The sequence below is a fragment of the Rhodofomes roseus genome (genome assembly GCF_022264815.1).
Source record: "Rhodofomes roseus strain CIRM-BRFM 1785 chromosome Unknown C8Q71scaffold_27, whole genome shotgun sequence".
Taxonomy (NCBI): domain Eukaryota; kingdom Fungi; phylum Basidiomycota; class Agaricomycetes; order Polyporales; family Fomitopsidaceae; genus Rhodofomes; species Rhodofomes roseus.
Window position 1 is genome coordinate 264,424 of NW_025952983.1, and position 14,949 is coordinate 279,372.

The 14,949-nt window shown below is 59.5% G+C and overlaps 5 protein-coding genes across 5 annotated transcripts; 2 read left to right on the forward strand and 3 right to left on the reverse strand.

The window, feature by feature from the left end:
* Positions 1-212: 212 nt before the first annotated feature.
* C8Q71DRAFT_910851 (uncharacterized protein) lies at positions 213-2,712 on the forward strand. The gene is made up of 5 exons (XM_047929103.1): positions 213-787; positions 1,110-1,374; positions 1,427-2,284; positions 2,347-2,583; positions 2,680-2,712. Exons 1-4 carry the CDS (start codon positions 237-239, stop codon positions 2,410-2,412), a joined length of 1,740 nt encoding a protein of 579 aa, XP_047774361.1. The 5' UTR covers positions 213-236; the 3' UTR covers positions 2,413-2,583; positions 2,680-2,712.
* On the reverse strand, positions 2,605-4,809 carry C8Q71DRAFT_783195 (Metallo-dependent phosphatase). The gene is made up of 13 exons (XM_047924964.1): positions 4,583-4,809; positions 4,421-4,516; positions 4,160-4,358; positions 4,075-4,106; positions 3,925-4,013; positions 3,740-3,874; positions 3,659-3,677; positions 3,567-3,608; positions 3,358-3,511; positions 3,250-3,308; positions 3,067-3,192; positions 2,939-3,008; positions 2,605-2,869 (listed from the first exon to the last, which is right to left on the reverse strand). The coding sequence occupies exons 2-13, from the start codon at positions 4,509-4,511 to the stop codon at positions 2,719-2,721; spliced, it is 1,167 nt and encodes a 388-aa protein (XP_047774362.1). The 5' UTR covers positions 4,512-4,516; positions 4,583-4,809; the 3' UTR covers positions 2,605-2,718.
* A 372-nt stretch (positions 4,810-5,181) lies between these two features.
* C8Q71DRAFT_715957 (uncharacterized protein) lies at positions 5,182-9,168 on the reverse strand (the record flags this gene model as incomplete). The annotated part of the gene is made up of 5 exons (XM_047921076.1): positions 5,182-5,899; positions 5,948-6,558; positions 6,617-6,855; positions 6,964-8,854; positions 8,908-9,168. The coding sequence occupies 5 exons, from the start codon at positions 9,166-9,168 to the stop codon at positions 5,182-5,184; spliced, it is 3,720 nt and encodes a 1,239-aa protein (XP_047774363.1).
* A 938-nt stretch (positions 9,169-10,106) lies between these two features.
* Positions 10,107-11,094, forward strand: C8Q71DRAFT_309564 (uncharacterized protein). The gene is made up of 4 exons (XM_047917712.1): positions 10,107-10,342; positions 10,398-10,495; positions 10,551-10,746; positions 10,809-11,094. Exons 1-4 carry the CDS (start codon positions 10,314-10,316, stop codon positions 11,002-11,004), a joined length of 519 nt encoding a protein of 172 aa, XP_047774364.1. The 5' UTR covers positions 10,107-10,313; the 3' UTR covers positions 11,005-11,094.
* Positions 11,095-11,706: 612 nt separating this feature from the next.
* Positions 11,707-14,349, reverse strand: C8Q71DRAFT_861938 (uncharacterized protein; the record flags this gene model as incomplete). Its single annotated transcript, XM_047927967.1, has 3 exons — positions 11,707-11,832; positions 11,886-13,806; positions 13,859-14,349. The coding sequence occupies 3 exons, from the start codon at positions 14,347-14,349 to the stop codon at positions 11,707-11,709; spliced, it is 2,538 nt and encodes an 845-aa protein (XP_047774365.1).
* Between the last annotated feature and the right edge of the window lie 600 nt (positions 14,350-14,949).

Sequence of the window (14,949 nt, forward strand, 5' to 3'; positions counted from 1 at the left end):
TGTCTGGAGGGACTCTGTCACTGCAGCTGATTGCCAAGATGTATGATAGTCCATCGCCAGAAATTGTAGTAGCTGTCTGTCAGACGATGGACGAGTGAGCAAGAGGAGGAGGAGGAGGAAATTCCATTTAGCCACAGTAACTACGTGTATCGTACACGCGTCACAGGAAGTGGATCAGTGGATGGATCTCGGACACGGATGGGCTTGCAGTGGGCGCTTGCTCGACAACGGCCACCATGATGGACGTCATGCGCATGCCCTCCCCCGCCCTCCTCAGCCTCCCCACCGAGCTCATCGTCCGCATCCTCGCCCACCTCCCCTGCCCCGTCCTCCTCACCTTCAGATCCACCAGCCGCTTCTGCCGCGCCCTCATCGACGCAGACACCAGCCTCCAGTATGCCATCGAGCTCTGCGCCACCGGAGCGGTCGACAACCCCGCCTCGCGCTACGTCCTCGCCGACCGCCTGCGCATCCTCAAGGAGCGCGAGAGCGCGTGGCAGCGCATGGAGTTCTCGCGGGTCGCGCAGATCCAGGTGCCGCACAACCCCTCGAGCATATATGACCTCACCGGCGGGATGTTCCTGCTCGGCGAGTCCTACTCGCGCATACTGCCTACCTGGCGGCCAACGGATGCGGCGCGATATCTGAACTTGCGCGCCGCGCTGAAGAACTCGGAGAACGCAACTGTGCTGGATGGCCCGTGGGCGCGGATAGACGTCAATGCGAAGATTATGGACGTCGGGATTGCTGCCCAGGAGCATGACTTGATTGCGATCGTAACCTATACGTGCGTGTCATTGATGTCTTCCCAACGCTTTAGAAGTCCGAAGCTGTGTGTGGTATTTGAGGTGATGCACGGCGGTAGAGGTCTGCATCATGAGCGGAACTCTAGCAGAATCGTGTGATCTCTGTGTATGCACCAGCCTGCGTCTGTGACGGTCCCAGAGCGCAGCGAGGGGCATCGAATGGCGGGCTCTCGCCACATTTCACATTGCGCTAGATGTCTGCTGCCGTGCATAACAAGCCAGACTTTCACTTCTACAGTCTTGTCATATATATGCGTGCATCCGTTAACAACCGCGTCGCATGTCGCGGATCGCTGTTCACAGATACATCGAAGTCAATGAATTTCTGGCCGAATTGAAGATCCACTTGGTGAAGCTCTCTACAGGAGGACATCATCCTGCGGCATCCCAGCCAGTCATACAGGTCCCGCGGATGCCGTTCTTGCCCGGAAATTGCAGCGTCTCGATAGAGATCGTCGGGGACACGCTTGGCGTCCTCTTTAATCTCTCGCGCTTTCTGCACGGGGCGGGAATGACGCCCATCATCGCGTTCTACCTTTACGATTGGAAGACGGGTAAACTGAAATCGGTCAGTCGCGTACCCTCTTCGCACGGACGAGCCCTGATCCACGCCATCTCAGACGCGCACGGCAAACTCGCCACACTACAACGCCTTCTGCTTCCTCTCGCCCGACGTGATCGTCCTTCCCAATGTCACGACGCATGCGCTTGAGCTCTGCTCGATCGCTGACCAGGAGGGCGAGTCTGCGGAGCCGGCACCGCTACAGACGCTCTGCACGCTCGGGCTCCCGCGTGCGGCGCCGTCCACGCTCTTCCACCGCATCTGGTGCAGGGCGGAGCCGAATGCACTCGCGACGCGCAACAGCACCTTCGCCGACGCGCCCTTCTTCACCGACCCCGCGCGCGCGGTGATCATCTTCAACGTCGTCGCACAGGACATGACCCACGGCACGCTGCACTATCTCTCCCTCGTCGTCCACCGCTCGTCCCTCCTCGCGCGCCTCGCGCAGTGCGTCTCCCCGCGCAGCGCGAACACGACGCCCACGACGCCGACCGCGCCCGGCCTGCAGCCGCCGCGCGTGGAGTGGCCCGCGTGGGGCCCGCCCGCGTGCCTGTGGCTCGACGGCGACGGGCTCGCGATCCGCTGGATCACCGTCACCTGCGGGCAGCGCTTCGTCGTGATGAGCCGCGAGAGCCCGGCGCCGATCCAGATCTACGACTTCAACCCGCGCGCGGGCGCACGGCGCACGCAGGCGGCGCGCGCGCAGGGCCGCCTCGTGCACGAGACGACGGAGCGCGACGTGGACGTGGACGCGAAGAGCGGCGCGCGGACGGTGTTTGTGCGCCGCGCGACGCTGCTGTCGACAATATTTGAGGAGCCGGTGAGGTCGGAGATGCCGTATATGATTACGGAGACGGGGGAGTGGTACGACTATGAGAGCGTGATGATGGACGAGGGCGTGTTGATTGGGGTGGAGGTGCGTCGGTTTCATTGGGCTGGACGGGACGCGTGTTCTTGCTGACCGCCAGTTGGATGAAGCAGTTGGATGAAGAGACGGATAATATCGGAAGTTTGGTCTTGCATGCTGTGGGACCTGTGGCATGATGATTGAAGCATGGACGAAGTATAACTTACCGTGTATGACTAAATCGTTCTAGATGAAGATGACTGCAAAGGCGCAAGTATGCTCCTGATCTCTGGCACGCTCCCTCTTTTCAGTGAATAAGCAGGGTGTATTGAACAACTTCACAAGCGAATTGGCGTTGGCATTGGTAGGTGAGACGCAGTTCCACTCGCTCGTGTCAACCAAGATATCATTCCTCGGGACGTACGTACTGTCCATGGACTACTGACAAGCACCGATGTGGACAGATATTCCGACATGGCCGTCAAGCTACTCTCAACGAAGCCTCAGTTGTACGATGCGTCCAAAGTGACGTTCGCGTTGATCGTCCCGTTCTCGTATCTGATCCACGACTGTAGCGGGCCCTTGGGATCTGGGGATGAGAAGATGATGTTGCGCACTCCGTGGCCCCACCACGAGTCGCTGTATCCACCGTAGCTGCACAGCACAAGTGCGGGGCACTCGTCAGCGCTCGATCTGCTGCCGTTCAAGAGGAGAGCATCTTACCCAGAGTGCTTGCCGAAGCAGAAGATGACGTTCTTGGTGGGCTCGCGGACGCACCACTCGTTGCCATGATCTGTGGGTACGCTGGGTCGTAAGGGGGGACGTTCCGTGCAAGCGGAAGGTGGGCGCACCGTGGCCGGAGAAGACGGCATGCAGGTTGGGCACATATTCATTGAGCGCGTCCCAGAACGGCTCGTCCTTGCCCAGGTTGGCGGAGTCAGTTGTGGCCTGAGTAGAGCCTGAGCCCAAAAGGTCGGCTATCGACTAGAAGGTGAGTAGGCTCAACATTGAGAGCTGGAGCTTGGGAGGCTGACCGTTGAGCCCGGGATCGCGACTGCTGTTCAGGTCGGGCTGGAGGGCCTGGATTGCGTGCCTACGCGGGTGAAATACTTTTCGGTGAGACAGAGGAGAGGCGTGCTCACGGAGGAATGTGAACAAATGCGATGGCTCCTCGAGACGACGCCGCGGGACCCCAGGCGGCGTCCATCGCTTCCGCCTCCGACTGGATCCACCCCGCGACGGTGTCGTCAACCCAGTCTGGGAGGGCAGTCGAGTTATCGCCCTCGCTGAAGCCGCCTGCAGCCACCGTCGGTCGGTAGGAAGGGGCGGTCCGAATGTGGGTGTGACGTACCTCGCGAGTCGAAGAACCATAGGATGAGCTTGGGGGTAGGGTCTGGGTTAGGGTTAGGTCCAGTCTACCGCTACATGCAGCTCTGTGCACACCGTCGATGTGTTCGTAGACCTAGCTTGGCGGCAGGCTGAGTCAGCAAGTGTGGCCAGCAACGGTGCCCTGTTGTCACGCACAGGTACCCAGTACGTCCCAGGGCCTTGCTCACCACCGATCCCGGGCGGTGCAGTGCGCGTGTAGCTCAGTGGCGCGACCAACTGCTCGCGCTTGATCTCCTCCAAATGGGTGATGTTCGGCTCATTGTCATGGTTCTAGGATCGTCGTCAGACCACACAGTTATCCAAGCGAGCAGGAAACGTACGCCTTGAGTGGACGAGAAGGGGATCTGGGCGGTGTTGAGGGGCGCGACGATCTCGTCGATGAGACGCGTTGAGTTCTGCCGGAAAGTATCTAATCGTATGCATGAGGACGAACAGTCCGTGGATCAGTCACACCCTTTAGTAGGACCTACTCTCGCCAGTGATCAGGTCGCCATTCAGCACTCTGGCAGGCTGCGTTCATCGCTCCGTAAAGACTATCATCCAATGCGCACTCACACATAGTCCGGCTTTTCGTCAGCCAAGACGATGTTCATCAGCTCGGTGCTGTTGACATCCTGCTGAAGACCCCATGCGTCCCACGGGTTTTCGCCGTAGTGCAGATCACAGAAGACCGTGATCTTGAAGATGCCGTCCGCGCGGAAGGTGATGCGCGGTTTGGTCGGGTAAGGATTGAGATCAGTAACGAGCGACGTCTCTGGGGAGAAATGTTTGATCAGGTTTTGGATTGCGCGTGAGCAGGAACTGTGTACGACGTACGCGACCGTGCATGTGGGGCTGCATTTGCCAGGAGCAGAGTTAGGCTGCTCCAGGAGGCAAACCGCACAGCGATACAGTATAAGAATCCCATGGCCGCTATGTGGTTGGAGCCAGATCGTCAGTGGCAGCCTCAAGAGCTTCCCGCTACGAGACCTGACTGACCACGGTCCCTATATATATATCAGTTTCGCTGAATATGAGTAAGCTACCGGCGCGAATCCGAACAGCGGAAGGCTTCGAGAAGCTCTCACCAACGTGCTACGTATTCCAGTCTACTGTAGGGGAGAGGAACCGCGGTGCACGTTTGTGAACTCCAAGAGCCAGCCAGTCTTTATTTAAAGGATGGACACCCGAGACAAGGAAGACCTGTGGCCGAGGGTTGATCGAATCATCATGTCTCATCATAAGTCCGCATGAGCGGTGTATGCATTCGGTTTGAGTAGTAATGAGACTGCGTGCGAGAGCGGGCTAAGCCCGCTATTGCATCCCGAACGGTGGAATGATGCATCGTATAGTAATGGATGACAGACGGCGCTTGCACTGTAATGCTACAACTGACGAGGAGCATGACAGCCGAGACTTTTGCCTGACAGTACTACTACCAGCTCAAGGAGGGCATCAGACTCCCGGCCTGAGCTGCAGAACCCTAAATTCACTGCGCCATTAGATCTTTAGACCGGGCATTCACATACTTCACCATACTAACTAATCCAAAAGAAGATCATAAACCATACGAATTACTGCATATCACTCAATCAAGATCAAGGTCTCCATAGGGGCCGCTCTTTCAACTTGCTCCCTCCACGAACCGACGCGACCGAAGCGGGCCTCGAGCTCGAGCTCTGATCCTCGCCCAAGCCTTCAAAGGCCATGATCAGATCCTTGACGCTCCCGCCGCTGCTGCGTCTCTTCGCAGGGGGGTCGATCCGGATGGGCTTGTCGGACGGCGGCGCGGGCAGTGGGTGCAGCTCGACCAGTCTACGAGGCTGCTCCTTGCCACGGGGGATCCTCGACGGCTTCGGAGGGGGCACATTGTTCAGGTGGACGGTGTTCTTCGGAGGGACAGGTTTGGGCACGGGCTTCGGGGCGGGTGTGTGGATCGGTGCGCGCGGTTTGGCGAAGGTTTCCGGAGGTGGCACGGGTAAGCCTGGCTGCGCGGATGCGGGCTTCTTGACAGGCTGTGTCTTCGAGCTAGAGGCCACAGGCAAATACGAAGTGAAGAGTCCCTTGATGCGTGTTGCGAACGTGGGGCGCGGGAGAGCTGAGTTGGTTCTCGGCTGTTGCGGACCATCCGCGATGGTCGATGAGGTAGCGGAAGCTGTGGAAGAGGCGGGTCCCTGCGGTGTAATGCACTCCTTCTCTAGACTCGACACTTCCTGGGTATGCGCCAACAGGGAGAAAGATGACGGGGTAGGCGGTGCGACTCGTCCAGATTGCTGCTTCTTCTGTAGCGCTCTTGCACGCCGTAGGACATCCTCCCTGTGAAATAATCAGATGTTGGCTCCCTTCCGAGAATGTGACACACACCGATTGAATCCAGAGGGCTCCTGCAGCGCAGACGACCCCTCTAGCTGCGTAAGGAATCTGTCTACAACCTTCTCCAAGTCCAATAATTCGACATCCGCCAGGGCCTTCCCCTCTCCACGCACGAGCCGCTCGTCCGTCAAGCACGAATCCAGCCTCTTCCAATCTTTGCGCGTCCAGGCACCCTCCGGCCGCCCAACCGGCGTCGACATATCCTCCAACGAAAAGCTAGGCGTCGCCCAGCTAAACGAGTCCACCGCCCTAGACGACTCTCCAGGTTTCATCGGCGTGACAAACGCATTGCGGGATTCTTCTACTCTTCGGATGATCATACTCTGACCTTGCTTGGTAAGCTCGAGATCCAGCGATCGCTCTGCTTCGTTGAGCAGCTCCGGAACGGTCATGGCGGGGCTCCCGGGTATGAACACCTTGTCACCAAGCATTCCCCCGAGAGTGTGGCGGCGTGGCGCGTTCGGTATGAACGAGGATTTGCCCTTGTTGATCCCAGATGCGAGCGATGAACGACGGCGCGCATCTCGGATGACGGAGGGCGCGTCGAGGTGCGAGTGGCGACGTTTCTTGGTGAGGATGCGCGGAACGCAGTCATAGTCGTGCTGAGAGGATAGAGACGTTTAATATCTGGGAGAATAGAAGGACATATTCAGAACTCACCAAGCGGAGGATGGCCGCAGCACGAGCAGCCGCTAACGGGTCATCGCTGGTGATCTTGATGACCCCGTCGTCCAGGGTATCACTTTCGTCGCCATCGTCGTCATCTGCCGGGTGGTCATACTCGTCTGCCTCCGCAGGCTGTGTCTGCTGTTCAGCCACGTCGCTTGCGTCGGCGTTGGTAGGGCGGGGTGCGGTAGAGAGACGAGACGCATGTTCTGTTATGGTTGTCGTATCCTCGACTTCGTCATCGACATCGCTGTCCTCATCCGGCAAGACGGACAACTCGCGGTCAATGATAGCCTCATCCGAACGATCCTCCTCATCCTTATCCTCGTCCTCGTCCTCACTGACATAGGATGGAGATCGAGCCGCCTCGACCTGGACTTCCACAACAGGAGTCTCTGTCATGATGGTAGACGTACTCGGCAATGGAGATACAACGCTGGGCACGCCCATACGTCCCTGCTTCTCTTGCGAGCTTAAGTGGGACATGAAGTCGTCCGCGAGGTCGAGGTCCGGCTCCGTGAGGGTGTCCTGGTCGCTCGCGTCGTCCATGAGTACGTCGAAGTCATCTAGAGGTTCGGCCGGTCTGGCAAGCAACTCGATTGGGGACGAGGAAGGCGTTCGTGAGGGTTCGGGTACTGATGTGTCGACGATGTCTTGCGCGTCGTTAGGGATCGGCACGTAGAACTCATGGTGTAGAGTGTTCGTACGATCGTGTGGTTCAACGGGAGAAGATGAATGCGCCCACAGGTCATCGTGTACCGAAAGGTCGACCACTTCTTGCACCTCCCCGGAGATATCTGAGTCGGCCGGCTGGTTCTGAACCTCGTATGACTTTTCGTCGTCGGTAGGTGCGGTCGACTGTGGCTCGATCTCCACGGGTGGATGACGATCATCGTCCTCCAGCTCAGCACTGTCCCCTTCGAGCTCACCAACTGTGGCCGCCTCCACCTCTTCCATAGCCTCGTCCTCTTCGTCCCGATCCTCCTCTCCCTCTTCCAGCGCTGCCAAGCTCCTGTGCGGGTGCGGGCTCTTGGGCCGTCCCCACGCGTCCATCCTGATCCTCGTGCAACTGCTCGGCGGATCCGCCTTCGTCGGGACCGCCATCATCCTGAACCTCCCCGTATACTCACCCGTCGCCTCATCCTCTGCATCCTCTTGCCCTGGTCCACGATCGTCATCGCTCCAGTCATCGTCGCCCGCCGCGTCCAGCGCAGCAAAGTCAAATGCAGGCATGGGATCTCCGGCATCGTCGTCGTCAGTGAATGTTGCGTCGGAGGGGCCCATATGAGCTGGTTCGCTCATTATGAGCTCCGGGAGAGGCGCGTCTTCATCGTCATCGTCATGAAGGCGCACAGGCGAGCTCGACGCGAGCGGTGGGGTATCACGAGAATGCGAATGTGTAGAACCACTGAGCGAGTGAACAGAAGCGCGGGCATCCGCGTCGAAAGAGTCGTCGAAGGAGTAAGAAGGTACGCGGCGAGTCGGCGGAGTAGAGGGGCGTGCTTGCTTCGACTTCTGACGTCGGGGCGGGCCCGACAACAAGAGCGGGTCATCCGTCGGCGAGGGTGGGGGAAGCGGCTGGGTCAGGTCGATCACCGGGGGCTCCTTCTTGATCGTCAGCGTGAGCCTCTTCGCGCCCTTCGCGCTCTGCACGGACTTGCGCCGCTGGGTGCGCGAGCGCGTCGGGGACTCCTGCGGGGGCGAGCAGAACACCTCGCGCGGCGGGGTGAAGCGCTCGGGCGGGGGCTCATATGGGAAGACTGGCGTGACGGAGCGGCGGCGAGCGGGCGCGGAGACGAATTCGCGGCGGCGTGAAGGAGAGGGCGGGATGTAGTCCGCGCGGGGATTCGTCTGGTGCGGGGAGAGGAACAGGACGCGCTTGGTGGGCGACTCGGAGCGGGAGCGAGAGAGGCGCGTGGGTGTCGTAACGGAGGCTGCAAGATTGCTTGTGGAAGGCCGGGGAGGTGAAGTTTCACGGGCAACGAAGCTGACATGACGCTTGGACTGCTTGCGGGGCTTGCCGTTGGGCGTCGCCTCTGGGGCGACGTGGGTATCTACTAGCGAGCTCACGCCTTCTTCGGACACAGCTCCAGCGTCGAAGACGCTTGTTTCTTGTATCGTGCCGGCACTGATTTGACGCTTGCGCTTCGCAGCAGGCTTCGCCGACTTGGGCGCCGAGGTAGCAACATGGGGCAATTCCGCAGGTGCGGACGTCAATCGAGAGCGCACCGACTACGTAGACAATCAGTCTCTCCCAGCGCATGAGCTGTATAATGACATACTACAGTCCTATTCCTTCGGAGGAACTCCTCGGGTGGGGGACTGATCAGCATCCTCCTCGCGTCCATCTCTGCCTGGCTCTGCGATGACGGCGGTGTCAAGAGACCTGTTCCAGCTGTTCCAGATGGGCCTGCCTCTGCATTTGAGGTGGGTTTCCGAGCGAGAGAGGAGCCATGCTTGCGCCTCGCGGCCTTCGCGCTGCGGGAAGAACCAAAGTGGTTAGTGAGATCTGGCAAGATATCGTCGGCCCTGTGGCCAGCGTTCATCGAAGAGAAGTTGTCTGCAGTATGCCCAAGTGTTTATAAATCAAGATAAATGTAAGCCGACATGCGAGAGACAGGAGATGTAAGATGGCTCGGACTAAGATGGATGACGACCGCAACAATGAACACCAACTCAGCTCAACTCAGTCACCACCCCGCGTCACATCACGTGCATACGGGCGCTCCGTCGCCAACGTTTCCTGGCTTATGGCGGCCTCTGCACTGGATGTTCCTGCAGGGCACTCACTTACAATAACATCTCAGGATAACATCTCAGGAACTGGCTCGATATACTCGTCGCAAGAGCGAATGACAGAAGGGTCAGAATCGAGGAAGCCCTCTATTAAGCGAGGTCCTCGCAATGGAGACACCAACGGGTCGAGCACGAGCTCAAGTGTGAGTCGTAGTACACTTCAATTCTGAATCCCTCGACAATACAGCTGGGCAGATACATTTTCGGTTAGTAACCCATCATATTGCCAACTTTTGAGCTCAGAAAGCTCGGACTGCAACGAACGGTGTAACATACCTCGGGCATGACCTCTCAGCTTGTCAGTTGCCCTGACCTGGAGTCGGCCCGGAACGTAGAGATCATACGTTTCTTGATGGCGATTTGTACTCGAGACTGACGTCTGCGATTAGGAAGGAGCCAGACACAGGTATAGCGGGGGTGATGCGGTCGAAATGGGCGCCCTCAGGCCTCAGGCCTCAGGACTCACCACTGGCAGCCTGATCACAAGGTACTAGTGAAAGACGTTTCAATTACCATTTTGTCATCGTTATGTCTTGACTCAACTCATTGCTTTTTCCTCTTCGAGTCTCAGACTTGTCTAGGATGATCACTGCAATCGTTCCCCGTCATTGGAGCGCAGAGTTGTGACTGTTTGACGGAGAAACAGTCCTGGCTAAGTCACACAGCAATAATATCGACTATCGTGACCCACATGCCGGTCACTGTCATTTATAAGGCGCGACAGCATTGTCGACGAACCCAGAGTGCGGCTGGCTCCCCCTTCACTTCTTCACAAACGGCATCTAACGACGCGTTATGCACACTGCTTTGATTTTCTTTCTTTTATGTTTCCTCGTGACGATCTCTGCCACGTCGGCTGCGCCGGTGGTACGCTACGACGACACGCGGAGCGCGTATGATGTGTCGACAAGTTTGGCTCTCAGGGTACGCAGCTGCTCACTACTTCTGGTTCAAAATACACTATTGACATTCGCACGAGTATACGACCGCGAGCCATGCGCTCTAAGTTGGCCGCTTTGTTCCAGACTAGGCTACAAGGGACACAAAGTGCACCCCCGGCCTCAAGTACCAGGAAAGGTTCCGTTATGCTCCCTCAACATATAGACCGTATGCTGATATTCATCTACTACAGTGGCACACCCGCACCAAGAACAGAGCGCAGTGCAGTATGTGCAGTGGGAAGGTCATACGGGGCAATTTATGAAACTGGCAAGTGCCGGGGATCGCGCAGTCTACTGGTTTGGACCGGGACCCGAGTTCGTTCCACCGGAAGGGGAACTGATCATGGTGAACCTGACTAAAGAGGAGCAGTCGGAGCTGAGGTCAAGGTACGCTCCATCCCGGATGAACCTCTACGGACCCATATGCTGATCTTCTCATGCCTTCGTAGGAAGGCCTGGTACAATTCCAATCAGTCCCGAACCCGAATAACCCCAAGGAGGACTTGGTTCTACGGCCCGAACTACGAAGGTTTTCGGCAATGTCTCGATCTCACTCTCGAGCAGGAGTCAGCAGCAACATCACAGGCGCGTCGGCAGGCAAACGGCCGTCACGCCAGTAGGGGGGAACTAGCGGTAGACGGGTGAAGATGATGACGGCCTTCGAAAAGGTATACAAGTTGTCTAAGGTACTCTACGGCACTGCATGGGCGGAGAAGGTAATGAATAGTACGAGAACAGACATCGACTGTGTGTAGACGTAGTCAAGGGCGAAGGCACTATGAGGAAGCGATCGAGCACCATGCCAGAGCGTGGAAGAAGCGGGGCCTAGGTGTGAGACGGCCAAGGGGATGCAAGGGCGCAAGCATATAGCCAGCGCGGAGCACTCCAGAGCCCAGATAATAATTCTAAGACGGCTTTATATTTGCGAGTTGACGATCTATAGACTATTGTAGGCAACTTAACTATGATGCACAGTGATGGAGGAGAGAACTTAATGAGACAATCAAGGCGTGTGTGTGTGTGACGTTGAATGGCGTAAATCTGGTCGGTACAGTGGGGAGAAGAGCAGGCTAGTACAACGGCGTAGACGTAGGTGGCCGCGCGGTGTGCGCGAGTGGGCGGGGGGGGGGGGTCATGGGCATGGGTGATGCGGAAGTTCGTTCGTTTCATTACTGTGGTACCATAGATGGAACGAAGTAGAAAGTCGTGAAGTGTGTGGAGAAGGGAGGACAAGCAAACACACGTCGACTGAAACTAGGTGAGCGGCGACGCCCGGTTTTGAAGGGAGAGTGAATATTTACAGTCAATGTAAACGAGATGGGGATAGAGAACAAAGTAATCTACTACTCATGACACAAGGCCATGCAAATACGAGAGGTCTTCGTCCTCTTCGTCCTCTTCGCTGGCGAACGGTCTATGACGGGTGCTCGTCGTGTGCACCGTCGTCTGACTATGCTGGCGGTTATATAAGAGCTACGCAACGAGTCAGCCTCCAATCACAAAGCCTACTGCAAAGAACGACTCACCCCACCGATCGGCCTACTATAATCGACCTCATCCCTGAAGCTAATCTCCCCAGTGCTGCGCATCCCCGCGGCGCCCATACCGCCCGCAACCGTGCCCACCCGATGGGGGTCCAACAGGCCCTCAGGCGCACCCGTGCTGCTCGCCTCCGTCAGCGCGGGACTCGGCATGTCGGGCGCGCCGAACAAGCCTGCGAGGCCGCGCCAGGGGTGCAGCCCGTTGTGTAGGTCAGAGGAGGACGCGTACGCATCTGAGTGCGTCGAGGGCGTCTGGTGTCCATACGGGTACCCGTTGTTCGAGTAGGACGAGGGCGGAAGGGTACCTGAGCCGTGTGGGACAACTGGGTACGCAGGACTTGTGTAAGCGGAGGGCGCGGGGCGGGAGTAGGCGGCGTTGTGCACCACTGTAGGGGGCTGTATCGATCCCGGCGGGAGCGTAGGCGACTGTGGACGGCGCATCGTCGTGCGCCCAAACGTCCCAGGGGCACTCGCCACACCGCCCACGGCAGACAGCCGCGACGAGCTCGTCGCACCGAGGACGTTCAGGGCCTGCTGGGACGTCGCAGGGCTGACCGTCGCGCTTCGGGCGCGGTTAGCCGGAACACCGCTCGACGCGCCAGAGAGGCGCGGATCCGAGTCAGGGAACGAGCTCCTCGCATCGACGTACGACGCCCTCGTATCGCTCGACTCGCTCACGCTCGCTCTTCGTCTCCACGGCTTACCCACACCCAAGAAACTCCTCCTCTTCCCCGCACTCGCATTACTGTCCTCGCCCTGGCCGTCCGGGGCACGGTAAGCCGTGGGTGGCACACCAGGGATCGTCGGCAGCAAGCTCGAGCGTTTGCTCGCAGTGACGGCGTAGCTATCACCATGGCCGTTGCTCGAGCGGCCATCGACCTGCTTGCCGTGACCGTCCGACGACCAACCGTCGTGGCCATGCCCGCTCGACGAGCCGGGCCTGCTCCCGAGTGCGGCGTGCCCGTATGCCGACCCGCCAGAGTTATACCCGCCGGAGCCCGCACCATGTCCGCTCGACGAGCCGCTCGCTCCCGCGGGCGCACCGTGGTCTGCGTCGCTCGCACCACTATACGCGGCGAACTCGTCCCACGACTGGCGTTGACTGCGCGGGGGCTGGACAGAGACCGGGTCGCCGAACGGGTTGGCGCTCGCGGCCGGGTTACTGTACGGTTGTGCTGCAGGGTCCGCAAACGGATCCGCGGCGCCAGGCGGGTGGGGAAACGTCGGCGAGGATGCGTTCGCGCTCATAGGCACGGCCGTATACGCCACGTCCCGTCCACTGAGCCACGCCGCAGGGTCGATCCCCGCTCCCGAGCCCGAGCCCGAAGCAGAACGTGTCACCGCACCAGTAGCAGTACCCAGCAACGGCGTCGCACTGAGGTGATCACTCGAGCTCCCCTGCGCATAATCGTCTTCCCCGCTATTCGAGCGCGACATCCCCGTGGGGCGTCCGTCCGAGCCGTCCGCGGGGTCACGCTCATGGCCGTCCGCCGATGCACCCGCAGCGAACGCGCCGGCGTAGTAGCTCGAGCTGAGCGCGAGGTCCGCCAGCGCGCTCTGCCCGCTAAACCTCGACATCGGGTCGAAGCCCGCGCCCGACCCGTCCAGCCTATCAAACACAGAGTCGCTCGCGTCGCCGCCGCGGAGCCTGCCGTACCCGGGGACGCTCGCGGGGCCGCCGCGCTGCGCCATGCCCCCGGGCGGGGCGTCGTCCTCGTCCTCGTCGGCGAGCATGTTCGCGGGGCGGCGCCGCGCGGTGTTGGCGAGCGCCTCGGCGGTGGCGGCCTCTGCGGTCTTGTGCGCGCGGTGCCGCCGGAGCGCGATGATGAGCAGGGCGCCGAGCAGCGCGAGCAACGCGATGCAGCCGATGATGAGGCCGGCGAGCGCGCCGTGGCTTTGGGCGAAGCTACTCGAGAGTCAACACACAGTACATGCACGTCATAAGATGTACGACTTACAATTGCTTACCGCCGTTCGCCTCCGGGATGAGCGAGCCCGACACGATGACGGACGACAGCACTGTGACGCTCGTGTGCCCCTGGCTCGTATACGTGAGCGTCCAGATCGACGTCGCCGTGACAGTCTTGACGGTGTAGTGCACCGTCTCCGTTGTCGCGGAGTGGACGGTCGTCGTCGAGTCCGTCGTCGCAACGTACGTCGACGTCCGCGTGCTCACGACGGGGAAGGACACGGCGGTGTTCGAGTAGGTCCATGTGTTTGCGGATGACGTGGGCGTCACTGGAGAGGTGGAGGATGCTGGTGAGGCCGTAGACGATGGTGAGGTTGTGAGGTGAGAAGATGAATGGGAGGACGATGTCGAAGAGCTGGACCGCGACGCGCTCCCACTGGACGCCGAGGACGACCGTCTACTAGAGGAAGAAGAGGAAGAAGCATGGCTAGAAGAAAGCACAGAGTCAGAATCGGTTGCAGATCCAGTCGTGACACTCATAGAACTCGTGAGATCATCAGCAGAACCGGACATGGCAGTCATTAACGTTGTGGAACTCGTAAAGTGAGGAAACGTGCTACTCGCACTGAGATCGCGGCCAGACGAAGAGGACGGCGGTCCGACAGGAGAAACCGACGACGTGGCCACAGACGAAGACGCAGGTACCGAGTAGCTCCCAGACGAAACACTCCGTGACAAAGGCACAGTCGTTGACAAGCCCGGGTCGCCAGGCCCGGACGCACTACCGGACACCGACACCGACCACGACGTCGAGCCAGGTGCACCCGAGCCCACCGACGACGCACTGCTCGCCGACCCGCCACCCGCGGAAGTCCTCGACACACCCACCGACGAAACCGAAGGACTCGGAGGGCCGCCAGTCGACCAAGCACCCGTCGCTCCACCCGACAAACACGACGTCCTCAGCGAGGTGCTCGTACCCCGCGCGTCCGACGTGCTCTCAGGCCCCGTAGCACCCGCCCCAGACGAGATGGCAGAGCTCCCCGCGCTCACGCTCGTCGCCGCTCCACCAGAAGTCGTCGACCCACCGGGGATCGAATGGCTCGGAGTCGAAGTCGAAGTCGACGCGGACGCGGACGC